Source organism: Ooceraea biroi, chromosome 12 (assembly GCF_003672135.1).
Source record: "Ooceraea biroi isolate clonal line C1 chromosome 12, Obir_v5.4, whole genome shotgun sequence".
Taxonomy (NCBI): Eukaryota; Metazoa; Arthropoda; class Insecta; order Hymenoptera; family Formicidae; genus Ooceraea; species Ooceraea biroi.
In genome coordinates, this window is record NC_039517.1 from 1394811 (window position 1) to 1415856 (window position 21046).

The 21046-nt window shown below is 47.4% G+C and overlaps 2 protein-coding genes across 8 annotated transcripts; both read right to left on the reverse strand.

Moving 5' to 3' along the window:
* LOC105278809 (DNA replication licensing factor Mcm3) lies at positions 1–5398 on the reverse strand. 2 transcript variants are annotated; one of them, XM_026973969.1, is made up of 11 exons: positions 5330–5398; positions 4257–4369; positions 3938–4146; positions 3602–3732; positions 3292–3530; positions 2969–3211; positions 2274–2637; positions 1657–1961; positions 1290–1440; positions 771–1204; positions 1–394 (listed from the first exon to the last, which is right to left on the reverse strand). In XM_026973969.1, exons 1-11 carry the CDS (start codon positions 5396–5398, stop codon positions 196–198), a joined length of 2457 nt encoding a protein of 818 aa, XP_026829770.1. In that variant the 3' UTR covers positions 1–195. The 2 variants fall into 2 exon arrangements, with proteins under 2 accessions (XP_026829770.1, XP_026829771.1); XM_026973970.1 differs by lacking the exon at positions 5330–5398 and adding an exon at positions 4553–4730.
* Positions 5399–7958: 2560 nt separating this feature from the next.
* Positions 7959–20525, reverse strand: LOC105278808 (leucine-rich repeat serine/threonine-protein kinase 1). 6 transcript variants are annotated; one of them, XM_026974107.1, is made up of 3 exons: positions 20092–20525; positions 19158–19217; positions 7959–17757 (listed from the first exon to the last, which is right to left on the reverse strand). In XM_026974107.1, exon 3 carries the CDS (start codon positions 17745–17747, stop codon positions 10293–10295), a length of 7455 nt encoding a protein of 2484 aa, XP_026829908.1. In that variant the 5' UTR covers positions 17748–17757; positions 19158–19217; positions 20092–20525; the 3' UTR covers positions 7959–10292. The 6 variants fall into 6 exon arrangements, 3 of the variants coding, with proteins under 3 accessions (XP_026829908.1, XP_026829907.1, XP_026829906.1); XM_026974106.1 differs by having other exon boundaries at positions 7959–17815; XR_003407297.1 differs by lacking the exon at positions 7959–17757 and adding an exon at positions 17803–17879 and having other exon boundaries at positions 18827–19217.
* Positions 20526–21046: the final 521 nt, after the last annotated feature.

Sequence of the window (21046 nt, forward strand, 5' to 3'; positions counted from 1 at the left end):
TACTGCTGATTAATATTTATTGCTATATTATTACACTCTTCATAGTATGATACAATCGCCGCGCAATCACTGATGCAAACGTATAAAAATATCTCCAACTTAATTAATAAATTAACCGCCTAGGAATGGCACTCCCGTTTCAGTTGTCCAAAGCAAAATGCAAAACGTACGTGATGTTACACCGCACCGTACTCTTTATATCAGGAAAATGTTGCCGTCCGCGGCCATGATCTGGTTCGCGTTCGTCATGGTGTCGATAGCCGCGTCGATCTCGTCGGGCGTGAAGTCCAACGAACGCGCGGTGTTCAGGTAACTGGTGACTTCCGCCAGCGGAATCGTTTGGGTCCTTCGGTCTTGAAACAACTTGTTGAGCGACGACCTGAAGACTGCGAGTCTGGTGGAGCGGAAAGAAATTTAATGCAGCGTTACCTCTCTCAGATTACAGATTCATTGTCATATCAGATGCATTGGAAATAGAACGAAAAATAATTGTGTTCGAATTAAAAATTTTAAAAATTTTTTGATTTTTTAAATATAAATTTAATTTAAATATAAATATAAATTTTTTTATTTAAAATTTTTTTTAAGTTTTCTTTAATTTATATTTATTTATTTAAAAAAATTTTTAAATTTAAGAGAAAACCTTCCTTCATTCAAAGTTTTGATTATTAATTCTGCTACAACTAAAATCAGATTTAACAAATAATTTTAGAATCTCACAACAACCGAAGAGGAAACCAATTTTAAAGGACAGGAGACTCTGAAAATACCTTTCCTCCGTGATGGTCGGCGTCGCTTTTTCCGGAACGGACATTTCCGCGCTCTCGGTGCGGCTCTCCGTGCGGCTCGGCGACGAACGCGTAGTGCTCTTCTGCGACTGTGTTCTGGTCACTCTCATGGTCATCTCCTCGACGTGCGCGTCATCGCTGTCGTACTCGTAAGGGTCATCCTCGTTCGTTTTCTTGGTGCGCTTCGGTTGCCGCCTGCTCTCCTCCACTTCGTCCTCCGTATCCGATGCACCGCTGTCGCGGCGTCGTCGCTTCTTGCCCTCCTTCTCCAGCACGCGCTTGAAGTAGGCAAACTGCACCAGCTCGATCGCGGCGCGCGCGTCCTCGCTGTCCACGTTTTTCGACAGCCGCGCCTTCGCGTGTGCCGTAGCCAGTCGAATCAGCGTCTCCAGCGTTCTCGCGGTCACCGGTTGTGTCTGTGGAAGCAGGAAGACCCATGCAAGTTAGGAAGACAGATCAGACTTTTATTCCTTTGCAGAAACGGAAGCATGTCTGGCTTACCCTGGCCACGTCGGACTCCACCACGTCTTCCGAACGGAGTTTCGAGTACTCTTCGGCGATAACGGCGCTGGCCTCCTCTGTAAGCTTTGGCTTCATGCAACGAGCGATGTGAATGTACTTTCTCATGAATTGTATGCTGAGGATCTGGTCACTGCGGGGGAAATTAAATTAATTGGTCTCCTGGATGGAATCTTGATATAATCAGCTTAATTCTTTCAATCAAGACTCGCGCCTCAATTCAAGCAATGAAAAATAATATAATAAAAATATATAATATAATAATAATGAAATAATTAATAATTAATAATGAAATAATAATTAATAATAATGAAAAATAATAAAATACAATACGGTGAAAGCAGCGTACTTTTTGGAACGTGACTGTCCGTGCAGCAGGGGATCGTACTTCTGGTAAACTTGCAGCTGCGTCTTCTCCGTGGCTACGTCGTCCGGATTTTTCGTCGTCAGCATGTCCAGCTTCGAGCCTAGGCTCAGGGCTTCCCCGTCCTGCTCCAGAGGACTCCTGTACCGGTGCATCCTGACGACGTGATCGCTGATTATGTGGTCCTGATCCGAATCGATTACATCCAGCATAACGAAGAGTAGGTCAAAACGCGACAGCAGGGAGTCTTGCAGGCCGATGTTCTCCATGGGTGTCTTGTACTGGTCGTACTACAAGTGGAGCAAACGAGCTTTTATCAATATTCTCTCACATTAGTTACATATTTGAAGAACGCAACAAGTTATCTGACACAGAATGTTTCAAAAGAGAGAAGATCCGACTGAATACTTTCCATAAATTTCTATTAATTTCTAGCTTTCTAAAACGCTTAAATTTCCTTGCGATTATTCCTTATTGTATGTTTAATAAATTTAATATTAATATAAATTTAATAAATTAATAAATATTAATTGATATTAATAAATTTAATAAATTGTTCATTACAGCGTGACATTAATTTCCCCTGCAGGATCGGAACTTACCCTTCCGTACACGGGATTCGCAGCCGCCAGTACGGAGCAACGCGCGTTCAGGCTGGCGTGAATGCCCGCCTTGGCAATCGTGATTCTGCCTTGCTCCATCACCTCGTGTATCGCCGTTCTATCAATGTCCGACATCTTGTCGAACTCGTCGATGCAAATGACACCGCGGTCCGCCAGCACCATCGCGCCCGCTTCCAGCCTGCGCTCACCGGTCTCCTGGTCGACCGTGACCGCCGCCGTCAGGCCGACACCGGAGGATCCCCTTCCGGTGGTTGGAATTGCTCGCGGGGCTGTACACAGCACGTAACGCAGTAGCTGCGACTTGGCCACCGACGGGTCGCCGATCAGCAACACGTTTATATCACTGTAATTAATAATTACAGTACATAAAATAAATTTCTAATGTTCTAATTTTACAATATTATTATTTCTAATTTTATAATATTATTATTATTATTAATGAATATTTTCCAATTTTTAAATATTATTTTTAGAAATACTTTTAAATATATAAATATTTTTATAGTTAGGTAATTCCTACTAAAATTTATAACAAGTATTTAATTTAATTTTTAATTTAATTTTAGCAATTTAAACCAAGTAACACAAATTTCAGTTTCTCTAATTAGTCATGCAGCTGCTATTGTTAATTTCGAGCACTTTTCCTCAGGTAAATGTCAAATACGAGATCTTACCCTCTTAGCCTCGTACCGTTTGGCAAGATCTTCTCCACTCCGCCCAGAAGGAGACACAGGATCGCTTTCTTTATGTATTCATTGCCATGGATAGACGGCGCGAGGGACTTCGCCAGGAGCTCAAAAATATTCTTACAGGGATTGTGCTTCGCCAGTTTCTTGCACATCGCCACGTCCTCGTGGGAGATCGCCAGGTTAGCCTCCTTGCTCAGTTGCATCACGTTGTTGGCGATCAGGACGGTCCTGCACAACAAAAGAGCCTTTTAACGGACTTCGAGGAGACTTTTCTTCGAGAACAGTCTGCGATTCCTGAAAGGACGTACTTGAATGTGCCAGTTGTGTAGCCACCCTGCTTGCCCGGCAGGCACCGGTAGTTCCCGACGATCTGCACTCGGTCACCGGGCTTGCACAGGTCCACCAGGTCATTGTCGCAGATGACGTCGACGCTGCGCGGTAACTGGCCAGCCGGCGCTTTCTCCGGCATCTCCTGTATGGTGAGCGTCTGGTGATCCTTGTAGGTCGACAAACCGAACTCGGTTTCCAGTGGATTGCCGTCCTCATCCTACGAAACGTGGAAAAGTGAGCTTTCGTGATGGGAAACAAGTGTTCCGTCGCTAAGAGAGAGAGACTCACGGTAGTCGGATAAATAGCGGAGTGCGGGAAGGCGTCCAACGACGTCAGGTCCGAGTAGGCTCTCTCCAGGACGGTTTTCGTGACGTCGCAGTAGTGGACACTCCTCACGACCTTCGGGCGTACCAGCGAACCTGCAATAAGTACTTTTGTAAGTGATGCGTGTGTATTTTATGAGCAAAAAGTGAAGTAAAATACATTGTAGGTATAAAAGAAATTAATATAAATATAAATATAAAACAATATAATACAATATAAATATAAAAAATACAAAACAAATTTAGATGAGCGATATAAGATAAAATAAAATGGAACAGATTTTGCTTTTTGGATACTTGCATTTTGTGACGATGCCTTCGACGCAGACCAAGTTACCGAGATAACGAGATGTGAGGGTTCTCGGTGTGACGTGCTTGTTGCCGAAGCTTCCCTCAAAGGCCACGAAGAAGTCCTTGTTGCTCTTGGCATAGTCAATGTCCACACTCGAGATGTATTGTTTCAGGGCGTTTTCAAACGCCAGCTGCTCCTCGAAGGAATTGTTTAGCAAGCTGTTGCACGAGTGAATCTCAATTAACGATTTAACTCTTTAAGGATTTCTGACACATACAGTCTGGTGAAACTGTGGATTGATAAAGATTTTATAAACGAGAATTTTTACCTCACTGAACGCGCTGGATTCTTCCGCCTCAAATCGTTAATGTTTACAATCAGCCTGTACTTATTCTCTTGAACCATATTCTTGACCATCGAGGCATATATACCCTGGTCTTCCTGCATACGTCACAAAATAAACGTAGAAACAAATACCAATTAACAGAACAAAAAGTTAATAAATATTTTGTACTACTAAACAAATACATATTGCAACTTGAGTTCTAATAATATTTTATAATATATTAAAATATAATTAATCAAATATATTAATATGGTAATTATTTAGAATACGGGCCTCACCTCAAATATTAATGAAGGTATGCTCATTGGACGCGTTTTTGCACAAAACGAAAGAATCTGGCAGAAACACCCCCCCTTCGGTTATGTGTGTGTGTGTGCGCGCGCAAACAACTATGTCCATCTTACTTTAATATTAAAGTAAGAACGTTTATAAGACCTGGACACGGAAAGATGGACATAGTGTGTGCGCGCGCGCGCGCGCGCGCACACACGCACACCAAAGGGGGGTGCGGGGGGCCTTCGGCCCCCACCCGCACTCCCCCTCGCAGGGTGTGTGGGTGGAAAACGCTTTTTTTCATGTCTTTCCGTGTCGAAATAAACGGTGTCCAACTGCACGGTGCGCAATTGAACGCTAATTTGCATTGCAAGTACGCACACGTTCAAATTCGCGCACTTTTGTCACGAGCACGTAGCCACGGAGCATGCGCAGGTGACCACAGGGGATGCTCGTGTCGCTATATTTCGTCGGTATGACAGATATCCTAACCTGAAAAGTCGCCAACTTTAACAATTAATATCTCGCTTCACGGGGCAGACCGCCAATTTTTTCTGCCAGATTCTTTCGTTTTGTGCAAAAACGCGTCCAATGAGCATACATTCATTGATTTTTGAGGTGAGGCCCGTATTCTAAATAATTACCATTAATATTAATATATATACATGGCTACATGAATATTTAATTATACATATATGTAGCAAATTAAGTAAATTGTTGAGTAACTTGCAGTTGACAATTACTAATGCTTGACAACAAACTTGGCTTGCTGAAATGCTTACCGTGTCGTCCAGGAAATCGACGTACTCGCGTGTTATCTGCTCTAGATTCTGATCGATCTCCGTATCCATTTTTACTAATAATTAACAATAACTTCACAATATCCGTTACACAAATATAACTGCACAATAAATACAATATCAACAGGTCCGCAATGATGCTTCGAAAGTTGCACAGCATCGGTTAGTTTCTGTCGTTTGCGCGGGAAAATGACACGAGGAGCGCCACGCTATTCCTTCGAACTACAGCTGCAATTGGTAGATTCCTTTAGATCGAAAAATATATGCCAATCAGATGGGAGATGGAAATCTCACGAGCCGGTCACTTTTGATTGGTCAGCCATGTTTATGCTATTTCCCCACTGATTTTTAAATATATTACTTACTTTAATTTGAAATTATAACACAATGTTATTGTACAAGTAAACGTTTCAAAGTTAACAAATTTTATTTTTTAATACACAATTGTAATTTTTAAAAATATATATATTTATATTAAAATTCAAAATTAATAAAATTAATATATATCAATATTCACAAAATTTTGTTTTATTTATTAGGAGTGTGATTTAGTTTTGAGGGTTTTGCAACAGATGGCTGTAGTATCAGTTTGTTCCAATAGCTGTTTCCGATAACTGTTGTTTCTTACAGTCTTGACATTATCCATGAAATTTAGTAGCATTATAGCAATAGATGCAATAACAGTCGTGTTTATATCATCGTAAAAATGCAACTTCCGAAACAGCATTTTCGACATGCGTTGCTTTTGTTTTTTAATCAAAACAAAACTGCGGCTGACGGTTATAGAATTCTTGTGGAAACTTATGGTGATTCTGCCCCATCAATTAAGACGTGTGAATACTGGTTTAGACGCTTTAAAAGTGCTGATACTGATGCGAAGGACAAAGAACGCTCGGGACAACCAAGAAAGCTTGAAAATGCAGATTTGCAAGCATTATTGCACGAAAATCCAACACGATCCACTTCAGAACTTGCCAGAGCATTAAACGTTGATCGTACAACAGTTACGAAACATTTACATGAAATGGGAAAAATTCAGATAGAAGGGAAATGGGTTCGACATCAATTATCGGAAAGTGCCATTTGATCATTTGCATTTCGTTGATCGCCAGGCAAAAAAGAAGAGTCTTTTGTCCCGGATTATTACTGGGGATGAAAAGTGGATCTATTTTGATAATCCGAAACGCAGAAAATCATGAGTGGATCCAGGCGAACCATCAACATCCACTCCGAGACGCAATATTCACGGTTGAAAAGTAATGCTCTGTATTTGGTGGGATAGTGTACTATGAGCTGTTAAATCCGCATGAGACTGTCACGGCTGATCGTTATCGACACCAATTGTACAAGTTGAAGCAAGCATTGGACGAAAAACGACCACCAATTGCGAGTAAACGACGGAAAGTGATTCTTCTTCGTGACAACGCTCGACCTGACGTTGCGTTATCAGTGAAACAAACACTATTAGAGCTTGAATGGGAAGTCTTTCCGCACCCCGCGTATTCTCCGGACATTGCTCCATGCGATTATTATTTGTTCCGGTGGATGCAACACGCTTTAGAGGATACACACTTTCATCATTTCGAAGAAGCGCGAAAATTCGTCGACGAATGGATCAACTCAAAAGAAGAGTCATTTTATCGTCGTGGAATCCATCTCTTGCCAGAGCATTAAATGTTGATCGTACGACAGTTACCAAACATTTACATGAAATGGGAAAAATTCAGAAAGAAGGGAAATGGGGTCGACGTCAATTATCGGAAAGTGCCATTGCGAACCAGTTGAACATTTGCATTTCGTTGATCGCCAGGCAAAAAAAGAAGAGTCTTTTGTCTCGGATTGTTACTGGGGATGAAAAGTGGATCTATTTTGATAATCCGAAAGGCAGAAAATCATGGGTGGATCCAGGCGAACCATCAACATCCACTCCGAGACGCAATATTCACGGTTGAAAAGTAATGCTCTGTATTTGGTGGGATAGTGTACTATGAGCTGTTAAATCCGCATGAGACTGTCACGGCTGATCGTTATCGACACCAATTGTACAAGTTGAAGCAAGCATTGGACCAAAAACGACCACCAATTGCGAGTAAACGACGGAAAGTGATTCTTCTTCGTGACAACGCTCGACCTGACGTTGCGTTATCAGTGAAACAAACACTATTAGAGCTTGAATGGGAAGTCTTACCGCACCCCGCGTATTCTCCGGACATTGCTCCATGCGATTATTTGTTCCGGTGGATGCAACACGCTTTAGAGGATACACACTTTCATAATTTGGAAGAAGTGCGAAAATTTGTCGACGAATGGATGAACTGAAAAGAAGAGTGATTTTATCGTGGTGGAATCCATCTTTTGCCAGAAAGATGGGAAAAAGTTATAGAAAACGAAGGAAAATATTTTGATTAAGGTATTCATTCATTATCATATTTAAATACATGCGTTTTCGAGCAAAAAACACCCTCAAAACTAAATCACACCCCTAATAATTACAATACTATTATTTTCACATTTGTATGAATTTTGGTAAGATAGGAGAATTTCAAAAATTAAATAAAAATATATATCTCGAAAGCGAGAACACGTGCAGGGTAAAAGTAATAATTGCGTATCTTGTTCAACAACAGTTTATATTTTGTGACAGTCAATACATTAAATAACAATGAGTCCCCGTTACAACTTACGCTGATGAGTATGATGAGACTAAATATCATGAGAATAAACTTACGTAAGTGATAATCTTCGTGACGAGCAAGAAAATGCGAATTTACAATTCATATTCTAAAGTGGAGAGATCAACAGTAAAATTTGTATAATCACAATGATCAGGAATTCTCTTACGATATTAATCTCGCTGTACATGCCGAGGCATGCGATAATAATAATTAATAATCATTTCGGTAGAGCTTCACACGAGTGACGTGCAATGCCTAATTCGTCAAAAATAATCACGTTAGAAAAGAAAAAAAATATATATATACATATACGTATATAAGCTGCGTTTTATATCACCGTGGCTCGCTCCACGCCTGCAGGTACAAGTTAATTAAAAATACGTGCAAAATGCAGTGTGTATAAATGAAAACATGTACTTATATACCGAACGCGTCGGATCGGGAATGATGGTAAACGTGCGACATTAAAGAGACTTGTGACTCGTGAAGATTTCTTCAAGAATTCAAGAATCGTTCATTCCGCTCTTAAAACAAACGTTCCTCATTTTTCTTTTGTATCATTTATATTTTAGACGATCAATTTAGCGTTTGCCAAAATGCAAAAGGTCAATGAGATCGGACATCAAGCTCGCTTACTTGTGTCATCGCATAAATATCAGATTTCCCGAATGAGACTGGCACGAAATATTTCTTTAATTACTACAAAAGTCGAGGAGTTTTTTCCCCTCCGTTTCTTTGATCGTGAAAAATTTACTTATTCATTTGCATATCAAACGGCTTTCCTATAAAACGTTGTATACTTTTTACAGAGTAAGAACGCTTAGCATTCAGCCCTACTTTAATCTCTACTCTAGTCTCATCCTGAATATGTAATATATTATGCAACGCGCGTACTACATCGTTCGTCTCTCTTCTCTTCCTCTCTCTCTCCTTCTCTTTCTTTTTTAATTATTATTACTGGCTCTAATAGAGAGAACTTATCCTCGAGTGCGTGCTTACGTAGAGAAGGGCAAATAATTAAAGCTAATTATTTAAACAAGATAATTATTTAAATAGGATAAGATTAGCTAATTATTTAAACGAGATAAGAATCCTAGCAAGTCTTCCAAAGGGCTTCTCGCATAACATAATTAGAGAGCGTTGTAATTAAAAAGTGATGTAACATAATAGCTTTGTTATCGATAATGTCTCGTGCGTGCTTTCCTCCGCTGAGTATACAATATCACATTAAAATCGTTTGGGATACACCGATCGCTCTGTAAAATTAATTAAAAATCGGAGAATTTAATTGAACCGGTTGAGCAAAGGGATGCAAATGACCTCTTGTGTGTTTCCTGTCTACTGTTAATTTGTAATGCTGATTATATAATAAAGCAGCATGTCCCACAACCTTCGGTTTTATTTAATTGAGAAAATTGTTACTTTGGACGTGACGATGCAGGTGCATCGAAGGGCAAGATACGAACGGGATCATAAAAATCTATCGTCTCGAAATCGCGTCTCGAGTTTCATCGGTGAAACTCGGCCGGAGCTTAATATTATTAACAACGTTACGAAAATTATTTAATTGATAGTGCTGAAGTATCTTCTTAGTATCTAGAACAGCTCTGTTAATATCTCAGTTAAGGATTCATGCTTACTTCAAGCGCGTACTTCAGTATTTTACCGCTAGATATTCACTTAGGATTTAGTGTTTTATACAAAATAAGAATGCTTCTCTTATGCTGGACCATTACTTCCTGCGACCTGGACGAACTAAGGACTTACAGTCTAGAATAATACCTACAGAGCGTTCGCTGCATGAGCGTGCCTCAAAAGAGATCACGCGGATCATGCCGATCAACTTGCAGAAAATTATTATCCGATTTCACGAGAATGGTCTTTTCAAGCACGCCCATTCACAGCGAACAATCCTTATCTTGTAATATTGGACGTATAAGATTCACGAGAGCACTCACTTCACTCAATCGAACTTCGCACCGCCACCGAAATACTGCGCTGCTCCGGAGGAAAGCAATCTTCCTGATTCGATCACAGCGGAAACTTCCTTTCGTCGGTATCCGTTGCAGAATAGTCGGACTAGAGAAAGTCCACTCTCTCGCCGCACATTCAGCGTTAAAAATGTGTCGTCAAAAATCATTGTCACTTCATAGACAATCGATTACTTCATACAATTATTGATTATTGTCCACAGACGAGACACGGAGTCAAAAGATTAAAAAAGAAACGTGCAAGCGAGAACGTCGAATCCCTTACGGTCTCCGAGGTGATCAAGCTGCTGACCAGTTCTCCGATCGCCACAGGAGAGTGTACATGCCATGGCGAAGCTCCTCGCTCTCCAGGGTCTTCAGCGGGAAGTCGGTGTAGCGTGAGATCAGGCTGCGGTAGCCCTGGCCGACGGTCGCCAGCATCGCCTTCTTCTTGTCGAGCGATCTGAGCGGCACGATCTGGCAGACCTTGCCCTCGAACGGCCGGAACACGGTGACGGGACGCAGGGTGCCGCATTCGGCAATGACGATGCAGCCCCAGGTGGTGCCGATGTACAGCTGGCTGGCGCTGGCCTCCAGCACAGTCACCTGGCACTTCTCCGTCGACAGGTTCTCCTCGATAGCGATGGACTTGAGGCTCTCCGAGCACGGCACCAGCTTCGACATGTCGAGCTTGTTGACGATCTGCCGGCTGTCCACGTCCCACTGGTACACCACGCAGCCCGGGTACGTGTACGAGAAAACGAAGCTGTCGGACGCGCCGGTCAGGTACGTGGCGAACAGGTTCCGCGCGACTGCGGCGTCGTTCGCGCCGCAATGCGACAGCTGCACCGTGTCGGTCAGGTTGCCATCCTTCAGTATGTACACGCTGATCCGGCCGAAGCTCTGACCGGCCCAGAGCTCCAGCACGCGCTTCCTCCGGCAGATCGCCGCCAGCGAGTAGGTCTTCACGTCGGCGTGGCGAGCTGCGTCCGCGCTACCGGTAATCTCGGTCTTCTTCATCTGCGTGAACGAGCTGGACAGCAGGAAAATCCGGCCGCTGTGCAGCGCGACGGCAAACTGGCGCAGCTGCTCCAGGTGAATCAGCCCGACCACCTTGGACTCCCTCGTGTGATCTGCCTCTAGGTTGTAGCTAGCCACGCAGCCGAAGTTGCCGCACAGGTAGACGTGCACCTGGCCGGCGTTGTCGCCGATCCAGATGTAACCGTCCACGCCGCACATCGCGTACGGTATCACGGGGGTCTCGATACGCACGTGGCGCAGCCAGCCCTTCGGCGTGCCTAGCAGCATGTCCACCTCGCCATTGTTGTGGCCGAACCAGATCTCATCGCTGTTCAGGTTCTCGTCGTTCTGACTGCTGCTGCTGCTGCTGTTGCCGTTCCGGTTCGTGATAGTCACCGCCGTGACCTGCGTGCGTTCCGTCAGCAGGGTGACGTCTATCAGGTGCGTGAACTCGGGCGCTGAAGCGATCGAAACGATCTGGCTGGCGGTCGGCCGGTCCTTCGGGTTTTGCGCCCAGCATATCACCATCAGATCGAGCGCGTAGCAAGGATGAAGAGTCTCACGGTACACGAGTGGTGGCCTGCCGCCCTCCAGGATGCATTCTTTCACCGCCTCGTGGCCCTCGAACGGTTGGCGCAGCGTGATCAGCTCGTAGATGAACATACCGAACGAGAACGAGTCCACCTTCTCCGTGTACTCCTCCTCGCCGTTGTACCTGATGATTTCCGGCGCCATGAAGCCCTCTGTGCCGCCGAAACCCTTCGCCCCCGTGGGTAGCGTTAGTCGCGAGATGCCGTAATCAGCGACCCTCACGTGTACCGGCTCCAGGCACTCCTGAAACGGCAAGGGCATCTGCCACACCAAGACGTTCTCCGACTTCAGGTCGCGATAGATGACGTGCTGCTGATGCAGGTATTCCACAGCCTTGGCGACCTGCAAAATTAACGCCTGCAGCGTGCAAGGGTCGAGCTTGGCACCGGAGCGACGGTAATTCTTCAGGACGCTATCTAGCGCGCCCTGAGGTGCCAGGTCCAGCACCAGCGCAAGCGGACTGACGACTATGCCGATCAGTGGTACGATATTAGCGTGCCTGAGCGTCAGCAGGATGTTAAGCTCCTGACGCGCCATGCAGTAGGCCTTGCAGGCATACTGCAGCGGGTCACGGTCCCACTTGCTCTGCGACGCCTTGTACGCCAATATCGCCGACTGCGTTGAGTTCGGGCCCGGCGAGACTGGCTGCAGCATCTTGATGGCGACGTCCGCACGCGTGTACGTTCCCGGCAGCCGGCAGCTGCCGCGGAAGACGAAGCCGAAGGCACCGCGGCCCAGTAGCTTGCCCCTCTTCAGATCGTCCGATTTGATGAGATGCTTCGCGCCAAGATCCATGAAGATGATGTCTGGCGCGACGTGCGACAACGGAATCTCAGAGTGTTTCGGACAGCTGATGGGTTTATTGCTGTACGCCGCCAGTATGCACTCCTCTACCATCCACGAATAGGCGAGAGTGCCCTCGGGATGCTGCGAGTTCTGCCGCGATACGTCCGGATGTCCCTCGAGCGAGGGCATCCTGCTGGACGTCAGACTGTCGTAGCCGACGCCGCTGTCACCGTCAGATTTGTAGCTATCCTGGCTCTGCCGCTCGGTGCGACCGGCAGCGCAATATTTCTGAATGTCCTCGATCAACCGGCCGTCATTGTCGCTCGACTCGCCGTCGCCGCCCTCAGTATTGCCAAGCAAGCAACGCGGACATGGTATCAGCCGCGTGACCAGCAATTTACCCTCCGACGTGTGGACAAAGCGCGTGCCAAGTGTCGGGTACCAGTCTTCCAGCAAGATATCGATGTGATCGACGATCAGCGCCATTAGCTGCGGCATGCTCTCCGGTCGCGGCTCCACTACAATCGCCTGGTAGCCCATCGGTTCTTCGTCTACGGAATCGGACATGATGGGTTGCTTGATCACAAGGGTGTCCACCGGAAACCAGAGCTCAAGGATGGCCGAATTCTTCAAGTCGACCGTGCACCAGATACCGTCCTGCTTGAGCTTGAATTTGAATTGCCTGTAGTCGTACGGCGAGTTCTTCAGATTGTAGTAGACCTCCTTCAAGCGAAGCAGCGTGATGCCCGAGTACCGCAGCTCAATTCCCGTTTGCCAGAGCACCCACTCAGCCTGTATGTCCAGCAGACTGGCAAAGATATTGTCGTCGACGAAATCCTTGAACGGCGCGAGGAACGACATGACAATGTCAACGATCGCATCGTCCGCCAGGATCCGTGTGATCAAGCGAGACCAGAAGCCGCTGGGGAAGTACGACATGAGCAGCAACCTGGTGACGGAACAGTCGGGTTGCGAGCGCGACGTCAGCACACATTCGGCGTTGTTCTTGCTATCACCGGGCGCGCCCAGGCACGCGAACATGGGCGACGTAATCTTCTTGGCGCGCACATGCCAGCCGCGCGTCTTCACCGGCACCTTGATGATCTGATTGTTGCGTAGGATGTCTTCCTCGGTCGGCAGAAGGGACGGTATCAGCAACGTGCGACAATCCCACGTCAAGGCGACCTCGAACTTGTTGAGCAAGCTGACAATGTAGCCCTGCGTGTCGATTGACGATATCGTGGACGACTTGAAGACATGCTGAATGTCGTCCAGCTTCATTATACCAGATCTGGCAAACGGATTGATCTCTCGTATAGTAACCACGTGGGCCAGCATGTCGCAGAGCCACTGCGGGTCCAAGAAATAAAGATCCTTCAGCGTGGCATCGTCGTAGTGCAAAATTATACCATTTTCATGGAGAAACAAGGTCGCTTGATGCAACTCGGCGGGATCTCTGAAGGACCTGTGCAGCTTTTGCAGCTCGTTGTTGACCGCAGCGTAATACTGATCGGCCTTCAGCACCGGATCCAGCCCGGACAGTTTTCTATCGTGCGCCAACTGGATCACTACATCCTCCAATGCTAGATAACTCGCCGGTACCTTCTGCTCCAACAGCAGTTCCTTGCTGCCGGGCGATCTCAGGCTGAAGACAACGTCGTAGATGAGATTGCAGAGCATCTTGATGTTATGTCGCGTCTTGCAACTTACCTCGATGGTCTCCATGACTTTAGGCAGGCCACATTTCTCGGCGTCGACTACGTTGATGAACTTATCGCGGATGTACTGCTGCAGACTCTCGCTGTGCTCGTACGAGACATCGTAGTGAGTACCGATGATGATCACCGGCGAATTAGGTGCTCTGCTTTGGATATTTACCAGCCACTGAAAGATTTCAGAGACACCCTTGAAGCCATCGGTGATCCGCCACACGACCAGGTACAAGCTACGCTTCGACAGAAAGTACTGATGCGTCGCGTAATACTCGCGCTGCCCGCCAAAGTCCCAGGTCCTGAAGTAGACCGGCCCGTGGGACGATTGCCCGCGCATCTTCTTCTCGTAGATCCAATCGCCGATGTCCACACCCACCGTTGAGATTGTCGTACCCTTGGCGGTCTTCGCGTTGATGTTCTTGTTGCCCATTCGCTTGGCCCAGTGCTCAGACGCCTTCTTCTTATTCGGCACCTCACCTTCCTGCCGCAGTTGCTCCAGCAGACTCGTCTTGCCGATCCCCTGAATGCCGACGATCATCAACTTCATGCGCGCGTACGCCTTCGCGTCCTCCAGAATCGATTTAAGGTAGCCGATCACATCCATCGTTTTGTACTTCTTCGACTCGATCATCGACTTGAGCGGCTCCTGCAGCCGGCAACCTTGCGTGTTCAGATTCCACAGCCGGCCCAGCAGACCCATCTGCGGAGGCAGCTCGACGATCTCGTTGTTGCCACTGATGTTCAGCACCGACAGATTACTTAGCTCGTAGATGTTGTGCGGTATCTCGCGCAGCTGATTGTTGCTGATGTCCAGCATACTGACATTAGGAAACAGCAGATACGATTTCGTGCCGGAGGGTCCGGACTTTGGATCCTTGTCCGTATCCTTCTCCTCGTCCGGGCAGGGCATCTCGCCGTCGTCGCACGACGTCAACTGGATACGATTCAGCAGATTGTTCGCCAGGATCAAGGTACGCAGGTTTTCGAGCCGCAGATGACGGCGGTGCGCGCACACCGATTGCAGCACGATGTCGCGCATCGACGTAGGCGTCTGCCGATTGCTGGGCACGATCCCGGGCGACTGCGCGTTCACGGCGGGGCAGTAGCAGGCTGTATTCGCCTGCTCCATGCTGTCGGAGCTGTCGACCTGCGGCAGACTTGGCCACCGCGAGATCTGATTGTTTGACAAGTCCAGCTGCTTCAGGCTCGCCGGGTACGACGTGATGTGGCTCATTGAGCGCAACGAGTTGTACGCCATGTTCAATCGCACCAAGCTCACGGCGAGACACGGCAGGGCGACGGGAATGCTGTTGAAGAGATTGTGTGCCAGGTTGAGCGATGCCAGCACCGACTTGTTGCCGTTCTCCGTGTCGTCGCTCATTCTCTCCGACACTTGAACCGAGCTGGTCCACACGTGCGGCCGTTCCATCTCGATCACTTGCGCGTTTGCGATCTTCGTGAACGAGTCGAACTCCATGGACTCTATCCGCGGCAGCAGCGCATCCAACGCGCGAAAGTTGACGCCCGCGTTCTGCTGGCCGTCCTCGCTGCGCTGCGAGGATTTCCTCAGCACGTTCTGCGACGCTTGGCTGGGCAAGTCGCGTAGCAGATTGAACGACGCGTTCAGCTCCTTCAGCTTCGGCGCGCGCCACAGGTTCTGCGGCAGGCATTGCAGCTTGTTGTTGGACACGTCCATGATCTCCAGCGCCGGCAGGCTCATGATGAACTCCGGCAGCTGCTCCAGCCGATTATCCTGCAGATACATCTCCTCCAGGACCGGGCACAGCTTGTCCTTCGGATTCTTAGAGTCGGCCACGAGAGTGTCGATTTTATTCTGCGCCATGTTGAGGTAACGCAGGCTCTGCAGGTAAAACATCGCGGACGGCACGGAGGTGATGGAGTTGTGCGAGATGTCGATCCGCGTGATCGCGTACAGCACCAGGTCGTTGTTCCGCGGACTCAGCTTCCGGTTGACGTGCAGCACCGCGTCGATCAGCCACTGCAACCGAATCTGCGACAAATGGCACTGCTGATTGTGCCAGTTGATCATCGTCGGCGTCTTCGGGAACAGCGCGGAGTAAGTAACGTGGCCGAAGGACGAGAGGGCGGAGAAGTGCGAGCTCTGCGTGCACTCGGTCATCGCCTTCTTGTTGATCTTGTACTCGGAGTCCGGGTGCGCCTTGATCGACAGCAGCTTCGCGGTGAGCGCCTCGTCGCGATTCTGCGCGGCGATCTTCAGCGCCTTGCACTCGTTGTCCACGGCGCCGTGCTTCAGCAGCAGCTCCGTGATCTTCACGTCGCGATTCTGGCACGCGATCGTCAGCACGCTCGAGTAGTTGCCTTCGGGATCGCTCTGGTCGTACGGCACCTTGACGGGTAGGTCGAGGTTGGCGCCGGCCTGCAGCAGCGCGTTCACCACGTCGGTGTGCCTGCCTCTGACGGCCGCGTGCAACGCCGTCTCGCTACCGCTGTTGCAGTAGAGGTCCAGGTTCACCGGATAGATCATCTTGTCGTCTTTCTTGTCGGCGGGCGCCTTGCTGCGAAAGTTCAGCGACGACATGAGCCTCTGAATGCCGCTGGAGATCTTGCGCTTCGACGTCGGCAGCTGCTGCACGCCGGCCGCGTCCTCCTCCTTCGTGGTGCGCGCCTTCACTCGATAGCCGAGCAGCAGCTCGACGCACCGCGCGTTGCCCAGCATGCTAGATATGTAGAGCGCATGCTGGCCGGTGACGTCCTGCGCGTTTACGTCGAACGGCAGGTCGTATTCGAACTCGCCGGACGGATCGCGGTACCGCTGGTAGACGTGCTGCGGGTACTCGAACTTGAGCAGCGCGTCGATCACCAGATGATGTCCGTTTATCGCGGCCGCGTGGATCGGCAACCAGCGCTCCACCGTGACCGTCTGCGCCTGCTTCGGGAAATGCCGCAGCAGCAGCTCGACGATCTCCACCTTCCCATGGTAGCACGCGATGTAGAGCGGGCAGTACTTGGTGACCGGGTGGCACCTGCAGTCGGCGCCGTAGTCCAGCAGCAGCCGCACGATGTCCCTGTGCCCGCTCTCGCACGCGACGAACAGCAGCGTGTTCACGCCGTTCGGCGCCATGTTCACCACGCACTCCAGGTCGCCCGAGAGCCCTTGGATCACGCTTCTGGCGGCGACGGTGTCGCCTTGGACGCAGGCCGCGCGCAGAGACGCGTGAATCGCCTGCTTCGCGAGCTCGTACCTCTCCGCCGCGGCTTTCAGCAGGCGGATGCAGGCGTCGTGCTTGCCGCGCTCGGCGATGTCGAGCGGCCGCAGGCCGTCGTCGTCGCGGATCATCATGTCCGCGTTGTGGCCCAGGAGCCGCTCCACGTTGCTCGCGTGGCCGTGTTCCGCGCACACGTGCAACGGCGTGCGGTGGTGACCCCGCGGGCCGCAGGTGACATTCGGGTCGGCGCCGGCGGTCAGCAGGACGTCCAGGCACCGGGAACTCTCCGTGATCGCCGCCGCGTGCATCGGCGTCCTGCCCCACGAGTCCTTGCTGTTGATGTACTGGGCGTGCTCGCCGCGCAGCAGGTCCTCCAGCAGCTCCGCGTTGTCCCAGAGCGCGGCCTGGTGCAGCAGCCGGCCCGGGAAGTCCTCGTCGATCGGCGTGTAGTCCTCCATCGCGGCCGCGCTGCGGCACGCGTTCGTGACGATTCAACAGCGAGTGTTGGCGAGTGAAGAGTTCATTTCTGTGTCGTGTTATTCGTTTCAGAGGACGGGTGAAGAGTTTTGTGTGCAGAGTATTCTAATTTTCTGTAATATATTTCGAGATGGGTAAATCTACCGATTAGCGAACCCACCTCCTATCACCTTGTCCTTGACATATATTATAGAGGTCACCCTCCTGAGTGACCTTCAAAAGGTTTTAGCCGTCGGTCGTTGTTTACTAAAAAGTTATTAACAAAAGAAGTTTAATGATTTTGCACGAATTTTCAGCCGTCCACAACAAGCAAAAGGTTATATTTTCCGAAACTGGAGCCCCGGACACATACGCTCGGTTTCAGCCCGCTTCGCGGGAGGGCGGGGGGCAGGGGCTTCGCCCCCCGCCAGAACCAGTGTAACAGATTTTACCGTACAGATTTTGATCACCTGGTACACGGCACCGATTCCGGCGGGAGGGGGCGAAGCCCCTGCCCCCCGCCCTCCCGCGAAGCGGGCTGAAAACGAGCTGTCCGAGGCTCCAGTTTCGGAAAATATAACCTAACCAGGTTAGGTTAGGTTAGTTTAGGTTAGGTTAAAGCAGAGAATACTTTGTATTTAACTGTTTATGCTTTTGGTTAAAGTGAAGAATACTTTGTACTTATATTAAAAGAAACTATTCTATATATTAACGGTTCACTGCTTTAAATGACTTTCCTTCCTTCGTTCATATACATATTCGTCTTTTATATCATTCAATATTAAAATAACTACTATATTTGCAAAATTTCTTTTGTTAATAACTTATTCATAAACAACGATCGACGACTAAAACTTAGTGCGGGTTATTCGGGAAGGTGACCTTTGTAATATATGTCAATATTTTGTTCTTGGTTCGCGTAGACAGCTGAAAATTCGTACAAAATCATTAAACTTCTTTTGTTAATAACGTTTTAGTAAACAACGACCGACGGTTAAAACTTGCACAATGTTACTCAGGAGGGTGACCTCTATAATATATGTCAAGGACAAGGTGATAGTTCGCTAATCGGTAGATTTACCTCGAGATGAATTGAATTTCTGCAAGAAGTTTCTTTTTCAGGTTCCCCTATCTCTATTCGTCTATCAGCTTTCTACGTTAGATTGCTCGATGAGAATGACGTTACTTCTTGAATGCTGCTTTTACATTGTTTAGAGCAAATTATCATTCGAGATGGTGCATTCTTCTGTGCGAAAGGAGACTTTTATCTTGTGTGAATGAGAAAACGTTGGATTCAAGTATTGTTTCTTTCATTTAATTATTACAGCTCAAATTATTGATATAATTTGTCTAGTATATTAATATAATAAGCATACATTATGTAAATTAATATAATTATTAATCGTACTTACAAGCATATGACTCCGTTACGTGAGTGCCAATGCCATTTCTCGTCTGCCGCGGAGTAACTCCTGCAATGCATCGAGAAAATGTTGATGCAAATATTTTCCACAAGCGACATTTACCTCAGCACGCTATAAACATTCTCTAAATGCTCACTGCCGTAAATTTGGATTTACGTCGGGTCAGTGAAGTTTTGTAAGAATTATTCGTTAAATCGTATCTCGATATTCACGAAGTGCTATCATCACAATTATTGTTAATAATTATTCATTATTATTATTATGCAATTAATAATCACCATTATTAAATGGATGAGCTTTCATCGGATTTATTCGATTTCAAGTATAGCTTTTAAAAAAAGGTCTCTGTTACTTCAAATTGCGCAATCCCGAATTGCGCTCATTTTCGAAACGGGGAACAGCTGTTCCCGGCGCCTGCGCCCGATGCGCTCGACGGGAAAGCACTCATGACAATCCTCTAACCTCCATATTTAATCGCTCGTGAATCTCAGCGGGGAAAAATGAAAGCGACAGCACGAAGCGTTACAATTACACGAATGCCGAATGTGAAATCTGCGCGTCGTAGAAAATTAACGCTCTCTCTCGCCGTCGTCGTTCACCTCGTCTGCATCGGAATCCGTGCACCGAAATTTCGCATGCACGGCATTGTTCACATTCCGTCACCACGCAATTAATCAGAACTCATTAAAGGCACGAAATGCGCGCACGTAAATGCGCCGTTTACGTCGAGGCAGCATTTCGCGCTAACGAACCAACCAATTCCCGAATTTGCGTCCCTCCGTTATCAATCGATCGCGTCATGAATTAATTAAAGAGTTCCCAAGTCGGGAAACTCGCGCGGAAACTCCGCCTCGACGGTCGGTTTCCCGTCCGACGCGCAGATTTTCACGTTCGCGCGGCTCTCCGGAGCCTGCTCGTTCACCTTTTTCATTCGGCGCATAAGCACGCAGCGACGTCAACGTCGACGCCGTGGCGTCGTCCGTGCCGGGGCGGTACTTCTCGAGCACGTCCTAGGGAACGCGGAGGCGCAGTCACGTCGTGATCGATGCCGCCGTAACAAAGCACAACGACACACGCGCGACACCATTGCGCGCGGTCGCGCGGCACTACTGACGGTCCGCTGATTGAAGCCGACGAGTAAACGAGTCACCGTGTGCGTTCCACAAATACACATGCACGTAGTATGTACAAGCAACGGCATAAATGCCTTCCTTCGGTTATGAGTAACGGTCGGTAACGGCAGATGGCACGACTGTGATGTGGACGGAGGCGGCGCGGCGCACACAGGCGAATTCTTACAAATTCAAAACCTAAAATATAAAATTAAGGTGTTTTCGAAATCTAGTTTAATAAATAATGTATTGACTATCAAAGAATCATTTGCAGTTATGAACAAAAATTAACCATTGTTTTTAAAAAATGCCATTTTTAATCTGACGAGTTCGTAATTTTTGCAAAAATTAAAAACTAAGTTATTGTTTGTATTTTAATAACATTAAGAACTTATCGATTAAAATGATAAGAACGTGCTAATAACATAAGCATCGCCAGCGTAAACATAGTATGTATACATACTAATATATTTTTATGTATATATACTATATATTGTTAAAGCTAAATAATAAATAATAATAATATAAAATTTATTAAGAATATTTTTCATTATATCTATTTAATATATATAAGATATATATATATATATGATATATATATTTAATATATGATATATGGAAAGTTATTCAAGAAATATGTTTGAGACTGTTTCGACGTTATTAAATCTTTGGTGGCCCTGAAAAGGACCGATTTTTTCCGGTAAAGAGGTCGATAGTGAATAGTCCGTCAGTCAGTAATCAGTCCAGTATCCGTCACGATCGATA

Bases quoted from the DNA above. Each gene is read 5' to 3' on its own strand.
- LOC105278808 (XM_026974105.1), bottom strand. From the start codon at position 19,267: ATGTCGCTTGTGGAAAATATTTGCATCAACATTTTCTCGATGCATTGC. The intron at 17,758-19,157 runs GTAAGTACGATT...CGCGTGCCGCAG, and splicing joins CGTAACGGAGTCATATGCTT to CGCGGCCGCGATGGAGGACT.
- LOC105278809 (XM_026973969.1), bottom strand. From the start codon at position 5,398: ATGGATACGGAGATCGATCAGAATCTAGAGCAGATAACACGCGAGTAC. The intron at 3,733-3,937 runs GCAAGTATCCAA...TACTTATTGCAG, and splicing joins CGAAGGCATCGTCACAAAAT to GTTCGCTGGTACGCCCGAAG. The intron at 2,638-2,968 runs GTAAGATCTCGT...TATTAATTACAG, and splicing joins AACGGTACGAGGCTAAGAGG to TGATATAAACGTGTTGCTGA.